Source organism: Ylistrum balloti, unplaced genomic scaffold (assembly GCF_031769215.1).
Source record: "Ylistrum balloti isolate Yb309-2 unplaced genomic scaffold, AGI_CSIRO_Ybal_v1 Utg370350, whole genome shotgun sequence".
Classification (NCBI taxonomy): domain Eukaryota; kingdom Metazoa; phylum Mollusca; class Bivalvia; order Pectinida; family Pectinidae; genus Ylistrum; species Ylistrum balloti.
Window position 1 is genome coordinate 145,963 of NW_026782250.1, and position 21,373 is coordinate 167,335.

Here is a 21,373-nt window from a genome sequence, read left to right on the forward strand (position 1 = left end):
TAATTAAATATCAGCGTTTCCAGTTCTAGCCAAGAGGAGGCCTCCACAATAAAAACCTTCTTTTTTATCTCTTTTCTTAATTTTTTTTATCTTTTTTTCTTTTCTTTTTAATGTTTGAACAGAAGTGAAAATCTTACAAACAGACTTGTATCAGATCTAATTGTCCAAGATGCTTAACTTGAACATTCGTCTTTTGTTTTGCATCACAAATATTTGGCAGATTGCATTTGCATTGATTGTTCGTGCATGATGTAAGTGCATGAGGGCTAGTGATGACAATCTATCCTCATTCATTGTACTGCGCATATAACTTTGAATGCAGCGAAGCCCAGAAAATGAGCGTTCGGCCTCACAAGAGGTGACGGGTAAGGTGCAACCAATGTGAAGAAGTGTTTTGATGTCTGGAAAGATGTCCCCGTCTGCAATTTTAGGTATCTAAAAAATTGTCCGCTGTGATGTCCTTCTCATCGAGTTATCCACAAGCCCTCATCCACTCTAACAAATGCCCTTGTAGATCTTGGGAAGATGAACATTGCAAGTCTGAGTCACAGAAGAAAAGTTCAGAAGAAAGTTTTTGTATTTCAGAATCTGACAACCAAACAACAAAATGCATATGCAACACTGTCATCTTTGTGAATTATGTCATTGAGCTCAGTTGATAAATGACCCAGAAATGGAACAGCTACCGTGGCGATTCGTTTGCAATCTTCATACCACATTTCAAACTCAACATCTACTCCTTCTCTCATCTCTTTCACCCTCTCAATACGATCAGTAATCAGTGTGCGGGCTTCATACACATCCAAATCACGTTTCTGAAGTTTTTTGATGCAAGTGGTTTGACTGTCTGCAGAACAGCCCTTACGCTGATGAATGTAACCAAAACCTGGTACGACAGCAGAGTAGCCAACAATCCCCGGCTGTAATTTTAGTTTGCGCATCCCACGACCACTCATCTTGAGTGTTTTCCTCAAGTTCTGGGTTTTCGATGGACTGGAGACATTCAACGATGGCAGTATACATGCTAAAGATATATCATAGCAGGTATGACGTTCTACCCATCTTGTTTTACACAAACCCAACAACTTTTTACGCTTTGATTTCGGGCCATGATGTTGAAGGACATGTTCAAAGAAGCGTTGTCTTTTGGGCGAGACATCGAAGAAAACGAATGTGGCATTTACCCCATCTATCATATTTCTCACAAGAGGTATTTTGCACGCGTGAGCTATGCTCAAGTTCAGAACGTGACCGTTGCAGTGTGTGTATAGGGCATGTTGATTGACAGACTTTATTCGAGCTTGGCAGCCTACTTTTTCTGACGACATAGCTGCTGCCCCATCGTACGCCTGGCCCCTTATTTTGTCAACTGGAATATTGTTCTCTGTTAATACCTCTACTATTTTAATTGCAGTTGTTTCCACAGTAGTACGTTTCAGATGGAGAAAATCAAAGAATTCTTCTCGAATACATGGCTCAGTTTGACTTTCATCTAAAAATCGCACACACAAAGCCCGAACCTCTTGGTTTGAAAACGTATCCGTCACTTCATCAGCTATGATAGAGTAAAACCCTCTCCCTTCAGGCCTTCTAATATTTGATTTCTGATGTACGACCCAATAAGGTCTATGATTTTCTTCTGTACGGTCTTGCTGGTATAGGTTGCAGTTTCGGTCCATTTTCTAGATGATTTGCCAGCTCTTTGTCATGACACGCTAGTAAATTTAGAATGGCCAAGAAATTGCCCTTGTTGGATGAGGTACTTGTAGAGTCATCTCTGTGTTCCCTCAGGGGAATGTTCTGTTTTCTACAGAGAATTACTGATTCAACTAGTATTCTCAAGAGCCTCAAGTTTTTGTCATACATGTCCTTGTTTTGTGAGTTTATCTTATACTGGACTGTGGTTTGTGGGGATGTGAGGCTTGCTTTCAGAGTCTGATATGCAATGCGTTCAGTTTTGTGGTAGGTAGACTGGTCGCGTCTCAGCATTGAACACTCTTTCCCGCCAACTTTCTTGAAATTTTTTAATGGTTTACTTACAAAGGTGTCGTAACATCTTAAATCTGACTGACTGACAGCATACAAATTTTGCAAAGACCCCCCCTGAAGTACGCTACTGAATGTCAACCATTTACGTTTCTCCAACCAACTTGCTTGAAAATACAACTTTTTATCCTTACCAGCTACTCCTTTTGTTACGAATAGCATATTTTTCAGGGTTTCTTCATCACAACTGCTTTCCACATAGGTATTTTTCAGTCTGAGATAATGACGAAAGCGACAATGTCACATTCAAAATTTCACTAAAATCATATCGGGATGATATTTGGGAGTTGGCGCTTGTTTCGAAATATGCAGCTTGTTCATTATATTTATGTGAAATTTCCGGATTTGCACAGCCATGGTGCTGTGTTTGTTTCCTTGTACTTTGATCAGAATGGATACTAGACGGATCGTTTTCTCGTAACTTGCCCTTCCTGAAATAATCAGATATTTTCTGCTTTTCAAAAGGGGTTCCACATTATGTACATAGGAGGGCGATGCTGTTCCTCGGAATAGTCAAGTGGACTAATAGTCTGGTTGCGGACTGGTCTGTTGATAGCAACATGCTCTACTTGAGGAAAGATTGATACTATTGGACGTTCGAATGCGTTAGCGGAGGCATAAAGATGAAGCAAGGAGGAGTACTGACCGTCATTTGCAGATTTTATGATCTCATTCTTCAAAGACTTAGGGATATTATTGGGGACATTGGCCTGGTCAGAGATTGAGCTTTCAAAAATTTATTTGAAATCTGTCGGCTTACTTGACATTGCGGTGAATGTTTCATGGCTGGTGTATTTTGAAAAGTTTGTAACCAGCTCATGCACACATCGTACCCGACACTCAACGTGATTGTTCTCTGCACCAAAGACCGAAATGGAAACTGACGTATAAAAACAGTTACCGTTTCCGACAACTTTCACAGGGAAAGGGTTTTGTTTGATTCCTGTGTCTTTGGCAACAGATGTTTTGATTCGCTATCATCTGCGGAGGAGATTTTATCTCGTGTTACAAGTGTCGTTGGTACGGTGTTTTCACGTGTAAAGGTGCCTCTCATGAAAGCCTGTAACTTTAGTGCACCCCAGTCATATCTGGCTGCATTTGCAGAGACATTTCGTACCGACTCCCACTTGGACAACAAACTTTGCGAGTCCATTTTTCGCAGCCTCTACCCAAATCAAGAATGAACTTTTCAGCTTACAATATATATATATATCTAAGTTCAACTCTAATCTGGATCAGAATGGTTTGTATAACAGAAAATAGATTTTATTAGATCTTATTTATTGGCACAGGCCTGTATGAATGTGTGCTTGCTGCATATTTGTGTAAATGCAAAAATGCGATTTGGTAAGTATCGGCAAATGTGCAGAAGCTTTTCTCAAAGCTATACATGAAACTGATGTCGGTGTAGTACTTTTTATTTCCGCATAAACTGTCAGGTTGAAAAGATGACGTCATTGTCATGTAGTTAAATCAGAGTCAAGTAATCGATTATGACAGCTACTATGACAGCACGATTTCGTGGATCATAACGTCATCTTTGTTTTCGACTCGTTCAAATATTACGTCACGTATAACTGAACCGGCATTAAGGTATGACAAGCTTTAATGGGCATATTGCTGTACTGGGTCGAATTTCATAACCCCTTTTTTTTGGCAAAAATCGAGGAGGGGGTCCGGACCCCCTGATGCCCCCTCTGGATCCGCGCATGCATTTTATTAATAAAGTAAAAAAAAACAGGTAAAATAGGATCGCCCCAACACTAAATCATATCTTTATCGTTCGCGAGTGTAAGCAATGTATTTGCGCATGCGCGATGCGGGAAAATCTAGAACGATGTTCCGAAAAGTCACGTGATGAACTCAGCTTTCTACGAATGGCGGTAAACTCAACAGCGAGTATCGACCAATGCCATGTTGAAGCTGATCAACTTTTTCAGTTTGTCTTAAGTGCTATGATGCCATGATTTGATAGTTTCACCTCCGGTCCCTCTTGCCACACACGAGCAAAGGCTTCCGAAATATATATATATAAACTAGACATGTAGGATGCATTTTTTTTCTAAATTCTCAAATAAAGTGTGGCAAAATTCAATAAGTTGATGAACCGTCGAGTGACCTGGCTCAAAACCAGACTGGTAAACATCCAGTTTTTGGAAACCTGTTTTCCAAATAAGATCTAAAAATAAGAGACAAAGGAAAAGCTGCCGATGTTGCTGTTTATTTTAAACATATTTTGACTAATTTTGTAAACACCAACAGATTTGTTATTATTTAAAGATTACCATATGTCATTGATGTCATACAAATCAAACTATATGTCCGGAATAGTGGAGTTGGTAGCTTTACCATCATTAGTCATTTCAATATTGTCAATGACGTTTATAATATGAACTATAACGTTAGAATCGTCGCTTGTTTTTATAGATCTAATAAACCATTTAAGTCCGCATAAAAAGTTTTTTTTCTTTTCTTACCAATATTCTCATGATTACGTTATTTGCGGAAGTTTGTTTAGATTTTTTTAGTTTTTGGTTAAATATAAATAATTTCAGTAATCTGTTTCTTTTTCTAATTTCTCGTCACAAGTTAGAGTCAACTTGTGACCAGGGTTTATCATTTGGTCAAATCGCCGGTAACAGTCCGTCTCGATGGAGAGTAAACTTGTAAATAACTGCCATTTTTTCTTTGTATACATGAAACATTAACCTTAATTTCTTATTCCAATTATGATCTTACTGTTGAGTAGTTTGAATTTTACCTTGAGATGTTTGGTTTAAGTGATCTTGTACTCACACCAGGACCTATATATTATATACGTCCCTGCTCACACCCTGTTAGGAAAACACGCGTTAACCCCGGGTCTCTTTCCCGTTTACAAAAGAAGTAACCATACTTTGTCTTATGTCATATTCATTGGTATTATTGTAACAAAATGTATATCCCAATTCGATTAAATGAGGTAAACTTGGTTTCGCTGACGTAATTTGGCTATATAAAAAGAGAACCCGCTACATGTCGCTTTTCATTCGAGATGCTCTTGCTCAAACACATCCACAACAGGTATGCGGCGAGAGATTCCGAACATCAGGAAATTAGAAAGCGAAAATGGCGGATGATGGTAAACAAGCCGAAAGTTCCAAAATGATAATTCCTGATTATGGTAAGAAGAAGCGACAGTTAACCTTTATAAATATTTGGCATCGTTACGATCTTAATAAGAAGTCATATCTTAGTGTTATGGCAATTTATGAATCGCTACAATAATTATCGCTCTTAATGTCACTATAAATAACGGTACACGTGAAAATAGATCGGGAGGTACATGTATTATATACTTTAGACGGTGAAAGTAAGCTGTGTGTCATTATTTCAAGCGTTTCAATATATGCATTAGAAACTACAATATACTTATACTAACCTCCAGAACATGTACATATTGGTAAGTCTACACGTCCCATGTGTACATCAATGACGATTTACCGAAATATACTAAATTCTTAACAAAATCTATCCATAATTTATCCAAATCTAATTTAGTTTCACCAAAATCTACGACATATTGTCCAAATTTGTCACCTACTACTTTCGATTGACACTGCACCTACGTTATAAATCGGTTATAACTCGATAAATATTGACATTGTCTTTTGCGGTTGTCTCCCTTCCAAGGCCAGGAAAACTTAGTTTAACTTATAACTTAAAAACCTTAACTTTTGGAAGAACACAACAACGGTGAATAAATAAAGTAGTTAAATAAGTAAATAATTTGTTCAATTCAGTTGATAGTTATGTTGAATTTGGAGAGATGAATATTTTGGTATATGTGTGTAAGATCTGGGTAGATGTTAGAAAGACTTGGATAGATTTTGGTAGACTTTGATAAAATTTGGGTGGATTTGGTACTGTACTGTTGGAAGTAACTAATGTGGGATTGTGGCATTTGTGCAGTATATCTTGAGTCTATATTTGTCACATTGGGGGAGTTGCTATACTACATAGTAAATGGTATTTCATGACAGCACATGTACAGGAGTCTGACCCGTCAAAAGTAATTAAAATTATTGTATGCTGTGTTTTTATCATACATTCTTGTTAATATAATATCACACCCTTCTGTTTCAAGTTTATTCTGTTTTTCTATAGTCACAATCGGATACCTGTACTATACTCCTATATATCGCAAATTGATGTGTTTCTTATGTCCCTGGTTATATTAACACAGGGGCCTGTAACAACAAGAATGTATTGTATAATATGGGTCATGTCTATGTGTATCAACACAGGAGCCTGTAACAACAAGAATATATTGTATAATATGGGTCATGTCTATGTGTATCAACACAGGGGTCTGTAAAAATAAGAATATATGTATACTATGTGTCACACAGGTATTAGAACTAAAATTAACATCCATTTCACACACCTTCATATATAATAATATTGAAAATGCCCCAGTAATTTGATACATTTACCTGAAAAGTAGTACAACATGTAATAATAAAGTTAGTCTTGAGTTCCCTCTGCACTTTGCCCATTGACAGAAAATCTTATGACATGCCTGTAGTCAAGCCATCAAATTTTCCGTTAGTTGGAGGTGCATATGTAGATTCAGATCCAAATTCTGAGGGAAGACTTCTAAAAAGTAAACAAGATGTGTGAAAGGTTCTGAATATTTATCTGTAATTTTGACCACAACCAAGAGAAAAAACCAAATACTGGATAAAATTGTAAAATTCCTTGGGATTAGGTTGTTTTACATTCCATTAGATATATACTGTTCAACAATTGGATTTAGCAGGTTTTTTTGTACTTTGAAAGGCTGTTCTGCAATAGATGTAAAAATAACAACAATCAAAACACACAAATCCTTTAGACTAATTATTTTGTACATGTGATTTAAACTGTTTCCTGTCCAACACTGTATATCATACTTACTGTATACTTTATCAAGCAAATGATTATTATACAAATACGTTGTATTTACAGCCACTGATGAGAAAAAGAAAGATGGGTTTGTCAGAGTTATTGTAGCTGTCAAAAACCTCAAAACTTCACGTCAAATGAAAGGTCTCAAGTTTGTGAAAAAAGCAGACAATGCAGATGTTGAAGTTGACTTTCAGGAAAGGTGATTAAATCTCAAACAATGTCATTTCATATTGTAAATCTGATTTGATGTTTCTCTCAGGAATTTAAAATCTGCTGCCATTGTACCTTCATAACTTTAATTTTCTCAGAATTTTCATTATTTTGTCTCCCTGCATAGCCACGTGGCTACATGTACCACTTATATTCTAGAAAACCAATATTTGATCACAAGTATTTTCTCTATGCATATAAGATATTCAATGTATAATAATGAGTATTTGAAAACTAAATTTTGTGAGCTCCTCTAAAATTGTAGATAGAAAGGTCTTTTTCTTAGATTTCCATTTATTTGTAATAATGATTCTGAAAAAAAATGTATTTTGGAAAGCTACTATACGATAAGGTTTTATTTTGAAAATCTTTAATAAAGTAAATATAATACCAAGGAATTACTGACCTTTAAACATAGGAACAAGTCTTTTTATGTTACCAGTAGTACATTGTGAAAGTCACTGGTGGAAGGGAGATAACTCAATAAAATACTGAATTTATAATATGTCCCAGACACAAGTGATCAGATAAAATATTTTATTCTGGACAGGTCCTTTTGTTTGACTGTGACTGGGAAAGCGAAGGGAGATCTGAAAGGAAAACAGTTCAAGCTCCACATCAAGAAACTCCCAAAAGAAATATCATCTAATCAGTCTTATTATGAGGTAAAACACTTTAACTTGAACTGATAGCAAAACTATGTTACTATTTCTGACTTGATTTACATCTGTATCAATATTTTAACTGTTTTACTTAGTTACATTACAATCAGATGTAAAACAGACCTCATGAAGAAATATTCCTTTTTTGAGAATTTCAGAATGGTGAAAAGTGTGACATTTAGAATATACAATAAAACCTACATATGATGTCCCTTATAACATAATGTAAAAGACTGAGATATTGTCCCTTGTATCATTTTGAAACCCTGAGAGAATGTCCCTTGTATCATTGAAAATCAGAAAACTTTATTAGATTTTATTTTTGAAAAGAATTGTAAAACCTTTATAAAAATCCCATTGCATCATTTGCTTCTTTGTTACTACCAGGTGGACGCTGACCGAATCTTATTGTTTCTGTGTAAAGCTGATGACAGCTCATGGTACCCAGAACTGGACGCAGGACTTGAAACTGAGGAGGAAGAGGCTGAATAGGGTTTATTAACTATCCTCAGATTGAAAAAATTACAGATGATTATTTGAATAATTTTACAAAATTTAAGGTGAATTAAATACCCTGTGATTCAGTTTTCCTTTTTTTTATTGTAAACGTTTGATTTAATACCTCTTCCCATGGAAGTTAAGATGATTTTTGTTAGTATGAATAACATTTATCTAAGTATTGACTAATTAACAGATCATCTTTCATCAATTAAATCTGAAAATAAAGGGGTATAGCTTATCCTAGATCTTAGCCAGAACTTAATTACTGCATGCATAAAAGAAAAATACATCATGCACAATACATGTATATCAATTTTCTAAATACTTTAAGATTGATGGTGAGGCGAGTTGATCAATGGGGAAAATATGACAAGAGAAATGTGATACAATGTTGATTTCATAATCAGAGTTTGTATCGTTCAAATTGAAGTTTTGATCAGAATTATTTTTTTTTAATTTTAGTTTTATGAAAATTGTTTTTGTTTCTTGGAATAAGCAAGGTCTTTCACTCATTATATAATGCCTGGAGGAGGAGGGAAGACTACTGTAAATGTATATATTTTAATGCTTATATCATTTAAGTGTTTATCACACTGAAAGTATTACACTAAAATAGGGATTCGGTATGTTGTTTATATTGCAATATTGTGGATCTGCAAATTCACTGTTAAACATAGCAAAAGTTTGACATCAGCTTTTTTTATTGACTTGATATTTTTTATTCATTAGAAATAAATACCATTGGTTTTACACTGCCCTTAGTTCCCTTTTATACAGGTGATATTTCACTATAAGATTTATCGCTGAATTTTATATGTAAAGTTTAGTGAACACCGCTTGATGTTTTTAACCTGTTTATTTGTTTTATAGATTGTTTTTTTATGAGGTGAGATTGTGAGAGATAGTAATATAGGGTCATATAGATTAGTGTTATATATCCATATAAAGGTTATTGTTGTTTATAATTTACCATTAACTGGTATATATATATATGTAATATTGCAGTTTTATAATCAATAATTGAACACACATAATTGATTGGTTTGACACATTAACTGCTGGTAGCTTGAGTTGTTTTGATATTTAAGTTGAAAAATATTGTACATTTTTTAAATCAATGTATTTCAGAGACTTTTAATCTGTTGTAAGTTTTTTTGACTTGTTGAATACCATTGATATTAAGCCTTTCTAGCTTGCTAGTTGTAAATCTCTGAAAACAATTTTACATGAGGATTTTACACTTGTACATTTCTTTGACTTCCAGTCACTCTTTTAGAACTCTGCCGATAAATATTTTTACAATTTTGATTTTAATTAATTGATTTCATTTCCTAGGTTGATTTTCTAAAAAGTATTTTGTAGTATTGTCCTATCACTGGTAGATAGTGCATTGTTATTGTTAAATAAAATGCCTTGTACAGACTTTTTTCTATTATACTGTATTTTGATCAAGGGTGAGAATACTTCATTCTTTATCATATTAATAAAAAACATACTTTAATAGGATTATCTGGCATTTTGTCACGAATCTGGATCCCTGTCAGGTGATTATTTTGTCTGAAAGTGTTTACAATCAATATATTTGATGAACTAGTGTTGTCGTTTATCATATAATGAAATTATCTTTTTAAACAACTCTCCATTAATTTTTCTATTTCTTTATACATGTCTATGACTTTTAGTCTCAGCTTTCTTCATTCTTTTCTGTATAACGATGGATTCATTCGATGTGGATTCATCTTGTCATTGGTGATAATTATGTATAGTACTACTTATAATCCCCTCGATCAGGGTAAGCATTGTTTACAGTAGGCCCCAGCTACAAAGCTTACAAATGCTGGCACATGTTGATTTCACTGTTCTCCGGTCAGAACATGAGTCTTGATCCCTAAAGTAAAGTAATTATCAGTATATTTAAGCCATTTTGGATATAAAACTGGTTTGGTATTCGGAATGGGGTCTATTCTTTACATTATCTCTTCTTTCAGTTTCAAGCAGTGATTGGTTTGGAGAAGAATGAGTTTAAGGAAGTTGCACTGTAATAAACATTTTGGTTTAAAGCTTTGTGCCTTAACAGATTTTTTTTAAACATTTAATGTAACTACAGGTCATGCTAGTGTGTGTAAATGACATTTTTAAATACTTTGTTATATTGTGATACCTAGATCTGTGTACATGTACGTCTATTGAAGGATGACGAGCCATGTTTAATTGTATCTATATATTGAAAACTGCAGCAATTTTTATCTCTAGTCTGCTAATGTTACCTTTGTTCTGTGTAGGGTCAGAGTACTAACCATCATATGTATTGACGATATAAAGTTGTATGGTATAAAGTGGTATGTTCTCCTTTATCATGTGTCAAGTTAAAGGCTCAAATCATGTCAGTAAAGTTGAAGTTAAGAGTAAACTGTTGTTTTTGTATTTGTTTTTTACATTGACAGTGACTGACAGTTGTACTTTGCATTAGTCAAAATCATATAATGAACATGCATATCAACATTTGTGCATGAAAGTAAAGTAATTAGGAACACCGTCACGTGTAAAAGTACAATCACGTGTAAATAGGAATACATACTTGTACCATCACGTGTAAAAGTACAATCACGTGTAAAAGTACAATCACGTGTAAATAGGAATACTTACTTGTACCATCACGTGTTGATAGGAATACATACTTGTACCATCACGTGTAAAAGTACAATCACGTGTTGATAGGAATACATACTTGTACCATCACGTGTAAATAGGAATACTTACTTGTACCATCACGGGTAAAAGTAAAATCACGTGTAAATAGGAATACATACTTGTACCATCACGTGTAAATAGGAATACATACTTGTACCATCACGTGTAAAAGTACAATCACGTGTTGATAGGAATACATACTTGTACCATCACGTGTAAAAGTACAATCACGTGTAAATAGGAATACATACTTGTACCATCACGTGTAAAAGTACAATCACGTGTTGATAGGAATACATACTTGTACCATCACGTGTAAATAGGAATACATACTTGTACCATCACGTGTAAAAGTACAATCACGTGTAAATAGGAATACATACTTGTACCATCACGTGTAAATAGGAATACTTACTTGTACCATCACGTGTAAAAGTACAATCACGTGTTGATAGGAATACATACTTGTACCATCACGTGTAAATAGGAATACTTACTTGTACCATCACGTGTAAAAGTACAATCACGTCTTGATAGGAATACATACTTGTACCATCACGTGTAAATAGGAATACATACTTGTACCATCACGTGTAAATAGGAATACTTACTTGTACCATCACGTGTAAAAGTACAATCACGTGTTGATAGGAATACATACTTGTACCATCACGTGTAAATAGGAATACATACTTGTACCATCACGTGTAAATAGGAATACTTACTTGTACCATCACGTGTAAAAGTACAATCACGTGTTGATAGGAATACATACTTGTACCATCACGTGTAAATAGGAATACATACTTGTACCATCACGTGTAAAAGTACAATCACGTGTAAATAGGAATATATACTTGTACCATCACCTGTAAATAGGAATACTTACTTGTACCATCACGTGTAAAAGTACAATCACGTGTAAATAGGAATACATACTTGTACCATCACGTGTAAAAGTACAATCACGTGTAAATAGGAATACTTACTTGTACCATCACGTGTAAAAGTACAATCACGTGTAAATAGGAATACATACTTGTACCATCACGTGTAAAAGTACAATCACGTGTAAATAGGAATACTTACTTGTACCATCACGTGTAAAAGTACAATCACGCGTAAATAGGAATACTTACTTGTACCATCACGTGTAAATAGGAATACTTACTTGTACCATCACGTGTAAACGTACAATCAAAATAGGAATATGAACATTTATAATCACGTTTTAAGTGTAGGAATGTGTATATCTTAGAATAATATGCAAATGAACGCAAAATGTGCAAAAGTAGTCACGTGGATATAGAAGGATGCACAAGTACCATCACGTGTAAAATTACAGTCACACGAAGATGTACATAAACTATTACGTGTAGAATCAAGATCACGTGCATTTCACACGTACAGGGAAGTGTGTACATTTACATATCAGACAAAACTCGCGCGTGTGTTTTTTTAACAACACCTAATGGACTTCAGCGGGATCATACATCAGTATTAATATTCATAACGTTGAACCATGTTTCCCTTGGGTACGATTAATTAGCACGTGTGTTGGCTGACCTTTAACCTTTGGAAGCTAGCGGGTCGATACCTGTAGCAGAAAACACGCTCTGGCGAAAAGCTCGTCCTTCAGGGATGATAAAATGGTGTGTGGCGCTTCTGACTTGAATGAAAAGATTACTATCGTAACAAAATTATGTGCATTTTTTATGTCAAAGTAACGGCATCAATAGTTTAGATCGATGTGTTGTCTGGCAGAAATTTTACACCGAACAATTTTGAGAGGGGAACGTGAAATGAAGCGAACAACAAATAAAAACTACAACTATTTTATTACACTAGCATATTGTGAATCAATATTGTAAACTCTAGAAAATTGACAATGTCATTATCTTACTATCTTGAAGCCCAGCTCGACATTTCCACGGGTTCCGTTGGAATTTCAACTACCTTTGGAAATTATCGAGTTGTTTGAAAGAGCGTGAAGACTTAAGTCGAGTTTTAAAAGCATGTTATTTTTAACTTTTCTATTTCAAAGTCCCGAAGTATTTTTGAAGTCGTAGACAAAGAACAAAAGCGACATGGATTTAATTTAATCAAGATATATAATGTAATAATATATAATTGCAGGCCGTGTTGATCTGGAATGAATCACTCAATTATGCAACATTTCTCGATATGTCAATATATGTTAGTACACGTACAAGAAATTATAACATCTGTAAATGAATACATTATCCAAGTCTCCAAGCATTGGCTATATACGTGTACTGGGTTTCTAAGTTGGATACGTGGAGTTAATACGGCTTTCCCTAGAGGAGGGCAGTCGCTGAGGAAATCGATAGGTATTAACAGTCGGGAAATAAAGGACAATGGAGTGAATAACTGGCTTATAGACACGCTGGCACTATAAACGATACGATGACAAATTCCTATACTACCCGCATCTTTAAAGTGCGAGCCCGCACTACCACAGGGACTTGCTAATGAGAAACAGTTTCTGACCGGCAGAATGTTTTTAAAGATATAACAGAAACAGAAATGCCTAGTCACTTAGAAATAACATTTCTTTTATGCATCTAAAATATTTCACATCAAATACTTACGTTAGAAAATGTCTTATGATAAAGGTTGGTGTCTCAAATGACAAGTCCCTGTGATCTGTACATCACAATGGGGAGACAATTACTGACGGTTGTCTGATTGGATTGATATATGGAAAGTTGCCCTCGCCACGTGCAGCTCATCGTAAGTGTATCACTGTATTGAAAAGAGATGTCAGCCAGTTAGGAAAGATGTACCGATCCAGAAAATTGGAAAAGAACTTTACTCAACACAACCTCTCCTATAGCACATTGAATCACGGGAAAAATTCCAATCACACGTCATCACTATCACTTGTCAAATAGTTCCAAGGCATAACAACAACCAATTGTAATTATCACAAAAATGACGTCACGAATTCTCTCATTCAAGCACATTGTTGAGAAATATTGCAGTAATAGCTGTATACATATTTAGGAGAACTTCTGTTACATTCCCCATTTTTCTCCAAATAAACACGAAGGCGACTCATCAACACGCATGATTGTCCTATTTGTAATGCTGAATTTCACTTTCAAACACAACATGCAAACTAAGACAAGTAATGCGACGGAATAAATGACGTCATCATGACGTTGTATCCACCTCACCGACACCCTCGTCTTCCGTGATTTCATCAACCTTGGTTTGTGACAGTTTCACATGCTGTTCTATGCCGAACCTACAGCGACACCGCCCTTGAGTGACGAAATATATCCCCGATTTGTCCACTCGGAACCCCTTGTCTCCAGTAAACAGCCTCTTAACGTCAGTGGTTAGGGTCGTAATAGGAGTGTTATCTTTTTTATGACGTAATGTCACGTGGATTCTGCCTTCAAACTTGCTCTCTGTTTTAAAATGACTGGTGTATTCATCCTCCTTAATAACGAGGTTGGCTTTTGTTTTGAATTTTGGCGGGACAGTTATCTGGTTATCAACTGACCATAGCAGCTCCTCTTCGAAAGTTTCGTCGCTTGCTTTAGTCAGACCCAGTTCGCCCTTAAAGCCGGCATTGGCCTCTATGACCGGATTTGGAGGCGTCAGCTTTATATCGACATTAAAACCGTAGGTATAACTTTTCTCTAAAGACAGCGTACAAGTAGATTTTGTTCGTCTTTCCGTTTTTAAGGTGTAAACCTGATTTTGGTCAGTGTCGTTCGTGAAATGGGCTGTGAAAAGCACGTGTGACTTTGGTGTTGTTGCCTTTATTTGGTCAAAATATTGCGTGTCCCCGTGCTGCACACGTAAATGTTTCCAATTTATGTCCGTCGATATGACGTCATCAGCCTCTTTACGTTGTTTAGCATCCAGTGGGAAATCGGCAACCCATTTCTTCACTATTTCCTCCAAATCGATCAATTCTTGCGACATTGTGCAGTAGAGCTGATCTACAATAATTAAAGATAAAACTATATTGAAATCTGAAGTTTATAATCAAGTGATACTATGACCAGGACATTGTTATATCTTTCTTCTGTAACGACGTGTCTGTCTAGAGTTTTCGGTACTCACATTGACCAGAACACCAATTTCAGGTACGTCTAACATGTGGAGGTTTTAACTAAGTGACACGGGTCCAGCAGTGACTTTATGATAACAAATTCCTATCAAGTCTGGATATTGTATAAATTGTACTCATTACGTGTCAGTATTAAAGAGAACTTATTGAGAAAAGAAATGATGTGATAATCTAGATGACAATAATAATAAGAATGGAATGCCTACTAAACTCTCCATATTAAGAGGAAATGTTTGTACGAGGTCGTCTTAGTTTGTTTATTGGTACTGTATGTCTTGTTGATTCCGACAGACAACAATCACCTGTGTTGTTTTGTGTTCGTTATGCCTACATGTTAATGAGATTTTCTACAGGTGTATATTATTGTAACGTGTGGCCAGAGCATAGGTGTGGACACCACGAGTCGGAGCCCGGAGCTAGACGAACAAACGGTCAGGACGTGGTCAACCTAACTAATGTTACTAAGTCCATGTGTACACAATTATCTACATCAATTACATACTACAGGTCTTCAGGGTAGAGAGTATACAGCCAAACCTCATATTATTTCCTCGTGTTTCACCGGAAGATTACTTTACATACATGTTATTTGCTCATGTTTATCGATAATAACTTTTAATTTTTCGACTGAATTTCGATCGGACTCCAACAAGCGTGAATACTAATTGTCAGCTTATCGAATCACACACACACGTTCCTACCGGAAACAGTTACAGTATAACATTTATTTCCAGGGATAGTGTCACAAAATAACCTTAAAATATAATTATATTTTTCTTTGATTTAAGATAGGTTTAAAACGTACTCAATTACGTCTTTCTTTTATTCAGGATTTTGAAAAATCAACTTTTAAAAGATGTCATATAGATAGATCCAAAAATAAAATGATCTCTCAAATCCTAGATACGCTTGAAAACTCATTAATGTTTTAAAATAAAATTAGAGTCCCAGTACGTCGTGAACTGAAGAGCTTCAAATATATCACCCTGTGTCTTTTCATGTGTGTTTAATGAGCAATAATTCAGACTGTTTTTAAGGATACTGCTTGGTAAGAAATCAGGGAAAGATGTGTAATCCCCCTGAACTGTCCTCTATTAAGTATTTCGCCGTTCTTTGAATAAAGAGGAAGTAAGATATTTAAAATATATGTTTTCTATGACTGTATATATTAGAAAACTGATAGGCATAGCTTCCTGAAACAAAATACATGGCAATCAACTCTATGTATACAACAAATATTTAACTTCCTGCAAATGTTTCACGTTTAGAAAAAGCAAGCTATTGAATTCTTCTGAATGGCTGCTCTGTTTCTCAGTGAAATACATCGTGTGTCTTGATTTGCTTCCATTTTGAACTCTTTATTGCAAATGAGGACTATTGTAAAGTAAAGCAGCATACATCCTTAAGCCAACCGTGAACCAGTGCCTCTTCGATTGTGAATACTGATATATACGGAGTTTTATACATGATAAAGTTTATAAACAGGATATATTTCAATGCTTGATTTCCGAGTTGTGTGTGCTCCGGGAACGTTGAACGAAGCCACTTCAGTAGTCTAGATCGAGAAGGTGCAATGAAATACAGTGTAAGATGGATGATAAAGTTGGTAGTGCGAGATAAGGAGTTGTGCCTGTACCTTCTACCGTGGGAGGGGAAGGCTTGGGGCACCTGCCACACTCCCGTAAAGATTAAAATTCTATTTCCATCTTTGATGAGGAAAACATTGATAGATTAGATGAACAGAAACACACAAACCTTCTACCATCTCTACATCCCCCGGGGATTAGCTACACTCACAGTGTATATAAACTTAAAATGATAAGTTCATACGCCGTTTATACAAAGCTTCGCCCAGTAACCCCAGGGGCTCGACTATCAGTGTTAGTTCATAAGAGCGTGTGCAAGATATTTCATATATAGGAAACATCTTGTATATTTTCTATATCGAGTCTACTGAACCATTTAAGTATATACATGTCTGAATGTAATGGCCAAACTCTATTTATTAATCGGTGGTGTTTAGATGTGTCTCCGTTAATACTATTATCACATTAATATTATAGTGCATAAAAGTATGTGGGTTTTATCTTTGTTAATGTGTACATATAATAGTCATACATTCTTATCTTGTGTGGACAGTCAAGAGCTACTTATAGCGAAAATGAACTTCTCATCCCTTGTCTGTTTCCTGTATAGAAATGCGTGTGTCGCGTACTGTAATAAGATGAGTACAACATATATACCACATTTTATACTTCAGCAGATTATAAACATCAAAAAGTACATTAAAATATCTTATATCTCATCTTTTGTGGGGGACATATCCTGTTTTATTACAATGTTACGGACAAATTCCAGTAAAATAAATAAATACATAAGTAAATAAATACCACACCAGTAAAACTGCACGTGCGGTGAAGATAATTTATGTACGTTCAATAATATCATCACCACAATGGTAGGCGGGTTAGGGTTTGTGTAGGGAGGGGGTGGTGGTTAAAATATCAGCGTCGGAGGCAATAATTTTGTATATACTGGACTGTGAGTGTCAAGGTAAATATATACCCAGTTATGTAGACATGATTGATGGCAGGGTACCTGTAGGGGTATAGTGAATCGACTTTCTCAATCATCTGGAACGCGATATGGTCCTCGGGGGAAGGGTAAATATCTAAACAGATTAACAACATACAACTCCGATTTACATTTGAAACAATCAATTCGCATAAACAAATAAGTATTCAGTACTACATTCTTAATATCATTCGTCCTGTGATATACAGAAGTTCACGCATAATCATTTAACTAACTGATGTCTCACGTTCGTTTAAATTTCAATCAATTAATTTGAAAACAAGATTTGACTTGTCAGAAATGAAATATGTCTGTAAACTAGGAAAATTTGGGTGTAACCCGTTCAGCCATTATCTAACGAGTTGAGACTTGAGCATTCCATTATCAAAATAAACAGGTATATGGAGCGATTTGGAAACAAAATTCAAGGCTTTGAATTTATTGATTGCAATTTAAGTACCACATTTCAATCTAATTCGATATAACGTTAGCTATTCGCAAATACAAACAGGGAATATTTATGTAAATTTGAGGGAAAAAATAAGGAAAATGTTGTTGATCTTACCTCAGCGTTTGTGTATTCCCAATCTCACAGACACGATAGTGTTATGTGGTGGAGAGTAAAGCCGATTGGTCGACGGCGGTGAAACGTCATTTCTCCTCATATTCACACTTAACCACATATTACGTCTGTGTGCAGGTCTTGTTTATGTACGAGAATAGACAGGAAACGACACTAAATACAGTAGATAAAGGGTATGTGTGTGAAATTGTAGAAAAACACACGTGTGTGCGAAAAAAATGTATTTTGACTATTTATTGCCTCATTAAGTATCTCTTTTTCTTTTTTTGTTGAAAGGTATGATATATTGATAATGAATTATGGTTCAAAACTTTGTATTTCAGTGAGATGACCAGAGGTTGATCAATGTTGCTGAAGCCTGCACATGTATAAGCGTTTAGAATACGCGATATCAACCAATACAATGGCTCAAAGTCATCACTATACCTTATTGATAGTAATATTTGTCTAGATTTTTTTAATTTAAACAATCAGCAAAGTGATTTACAGTTAATTTCACGTGCAGAAATTGATTTTTCTGTTTGATAAAAGGATTTTATGTGACGACAACTCTATGGATCTCTCAGCATCCGGCTGCTGCGGGCATCGTATAGCAGTGACAGTCACACAGCGGAGAAATGTCACATTCAATGATTCCTTCCCGGAGGGAATATTCTATGACGACTGTCAATGCGAGTAGAAACAGTTTTTCTAATTAATTATTCAGTGGAACGTTGTTCATCTGCCTACTGTTGAACAGTGTGAGGATGTTCCATACAGTTGCGTGCAGTTGAAGGTGAAATGATGATATCATTATTCACCCATATATTGAAACTTGAAGGAACCAGCATGGTACGATAACACAAAGAAACAAATATTGAGATGTACTGACGCAAGTAGTATACGACAGGGTTACAAATCGACTAATATTTTATATTATTTTTTTCTAATATATTAGTAAGGAAAAGTACACGGGATTCGGCTACACCTTGTCTGACACTTGGTCATAGACTCCCCCCTCCCCCCCACCCCCACCTCCCCCCTCCCCACCTTCTCAATCCCCATCTCCTCGTCCCTGTTTAGTAGTGACAATTAGCAGATAACTATATGTACGTCAGTAGTAGCCATCCTGGTCTCCAGGAGTTATTGCCCTTCGTTTCACCGTATTCACCACGCTTGAAAGCTGAAAGGGAATCGAGAATGGTGCTAGTACTCTTCACACGGGTCATTTGTGTGATGAAGGTGACAGAGTAAAGTTACCCGAAGCGTCTCACTCAAATCCTCTACCGTCTGTGTTATAAGACTTTCTGCTACTAGTACTCTTCACAAGGGTCATTTGTGTGATGAAGGTGACAGAGTAAAGTTACCCGAAGCGTCTCACTCAAATCATCTACCGTCTGTGTTATAAGACTTTCTGCTACTAGTACTCTTCACAAGGGTCATTTGTGTGATGAAGGTGACAGAGTAAAGTTACCCGAAGCGTCTCACTCAAATCCTCTACCGTCTGTGTTATAAGACTTTCTGCTACTAGTACTCTTCACAAGGGTCATTTGGGTGATGAAGGTGACAGAGTAAAGTTACCCGAAGCGTCTCACTCAAATCCTCTACTGGCTCTGTTTTAGAACTTCTGTTACTAGTACTCTTCACACGGGTCATTTGTGTGATGAAGGTGACAGAGTAAAGTTACCCGAAGCGTCTCACTCAAATCCTCTACCGTCTGTGTTATAAGACTTTCTGCTACTAGTACTCTTCACAAGGGTCATTTGTGTGATGAAGGTGACAGAGTAAAGTTACCCGAAGCGTCTCACTCAAATCCTCTACCGTCTGTGTTATAAGACTTTCTGCTACTAGTACTCTTCACAAGGGTCATTTGTGTGATGAAGGTGACAGAGTAAAGTTACCCGAAGCGTCTCACTCAAATCCTCTACCGTCTGTGTTATAAGACTTTCTGCTACTAGTACTCTTCACAAGGGTCATTTGGGTGATGAAGGTGACAAAGTAAAGTTACCCGAAGCGTCTCACACAAATCATCTACTGGCTCTGTTTTAGAACTTCTGTTACTAGTACTCTTCACACGGGTCATTTGGATGATGAAGGTGACAAAGTAAAGTTACCCGAAGCGTCTCACACAAATCATCTACTGGCTCTGTTTTAGAACTTCTGTTACGTTGCATTTGGTAAAACATAGCACTAGTAATTGTGATTTTAGAAATAGTTAGAGAATTTCCTAACAAATCACGACAGTTACTTTTGCAGATATTCACAAAAGAAGCCCATTTTTATCATGCTTTTTTTTGTTTAGTTTTTTTTTTCTATTTCGCCATTTTGAAGTCACGTCTATTAGGCTATCTTCTATGCGGTGACAGTTAAATGACGTCATGGTTATTGTTTTTATGCCGACGTTATAATAATGCCATGTATTAGATAATGTTATTTTTAATGTACAATTGCTGTAATATTTCGAATTTCACTTTATTTAACACAATTTTGAGTTGATAACATATTATTGGGAAAATGTGTTACTGCAAAAATAGCAGTCCAAGGGAGACAACCATACCCAAACATGGAATTACATTACACAGGGACTTGTCACGAATTCCCTACCCACTGCCCATGTATTACAGTGCTTATGAAATGTACTGTGGAAAGAGAATTCTTGCCAAGTCCCTGTGTTACAGTTAATGTTATATCAGGGACGTATAATACTATAATATTATACGTCCCTGGTTATATATAGAATCCCGTGCAGTAGTAGCTTACGTCAGATATAATATTTAAGGGAATACCGGGTATCTGTTTATACCAACCATTAATGCTATATTTTCCCATTGAAAGAACGGGCTCATTCCATCAAAATCCTGTGATTTTCGGTAAACTTCTGTAGTCTTTAGATCAATCTTCTAACGAAAGACTACGACATTGTTCCCCGATATCATATTGATGAAAGTGTAAGTTACATGGCCGAAAGACATGTATTGAACGTCCCTGCCACAAGATACTTCGTTTGGATATAAGTGTAAGCATTGGAATGTATTTTAGGTCATCTCGCGTACATGGCCAACTATTGTAAAAAGATATTTAAAAGATCGA

The 21,373-nt window shown here is 35.9% G+C and overlaps 3 protein-coding genes across 3 annotated transcripts; 1 reads left to right on the plus strand and 2 right to left on the minus strand.

Moving 5' to 3' along the window:
* Positions 1–581: 581 nt before the first annotated feature.
* On the minus strand, positions 582–1,679 carry LOC132553771 (52 kDa repressor of the inhibitor of the protein kinase-like). Its single transcript, XM_060218044.1, has one exon. The coding sequence runs from the start codon at positions 1,677–1,679 to the stop codon at positions 582–584; it is 1,098 nt and encodes a 365-aa protein (XP_060074027.1).
* Positions 1,680–5,124: 3,445 nt separating this feature from the next.
* On the plus strand, positions 5,125–10,758 carry LOC132553774 (uncharacterized). Its single transcript, XM_060218050.1, has 4 exons — positions 5,125–5,209; positions 7,036–7,174; positions 7,736–7,850; positions 8,235–10,758. The coding sequence occupies exons 1-4, from the start codon at positions 5,155–5,157 to the stop codon at positions 8,337–8,339; spliced, it is 414 nt and encodes a 137-aa protein (XP_060074033.1). The 5' UTR covers positions 5,125–5,154; the 3' UTR covers positions 8,340–10,758.
* A 2,147-nt stretch (positions 10,759–12,905) lies between these two features.
* LOC132553772 (uncharacterized) lies at positions 12,906–15,005 on the minus strand. The gene has a single exon (XM_060218046.1). The coding sequence runs from the start codon at positions 14,997–14,999 to the stop codon at positions 14,217–14,219; it is 783 nt and encodes a 260-aa protein (XP_060074029.1). The 5' UTR covers positions 15,000–15,005; the 3' UTR covers positions 12,906–14,216.
* Positions 15,006–21,373: the final 6,368 nt, after the last annotated feature.

Coding starts and splice junctions, on each gene's coding strand:
- LOC132553774 (XM_060218050.1), top strand. CDS start 5,155: ATGGCGGATGATGGTAAACAAGCCGAAAGTTCCAAAATGATAATTCCT. Junction 5,210..7,035: donor AATGATAATTCCTGATTATG/GTAAGAAGAAGC, acceptor TTGTATTTACAG/CCACTGATGAGAAAAAGAAA. Junction 7,175..7,735: donor GAAGTTGACTTTCAGGAAAG/GTGATTAAATCT, acceptor TATTCTGGACAG/GTCCTTTTGTTTGACTGTGA.
- LOC132553771 (XM_060218044.1), bottom strand. CDS start 1,679: ATGGACCGAAACTGCAACCTATACCAGCAAGACCGTACAGAAGAAAAT.
- LOC132553772 (XM_060218046.1), bottom strand. CDS start 14,999: ATGTCGCAAGAATTGATCGATTTGGAGGAAATAGTGAAGAAATGGGTT.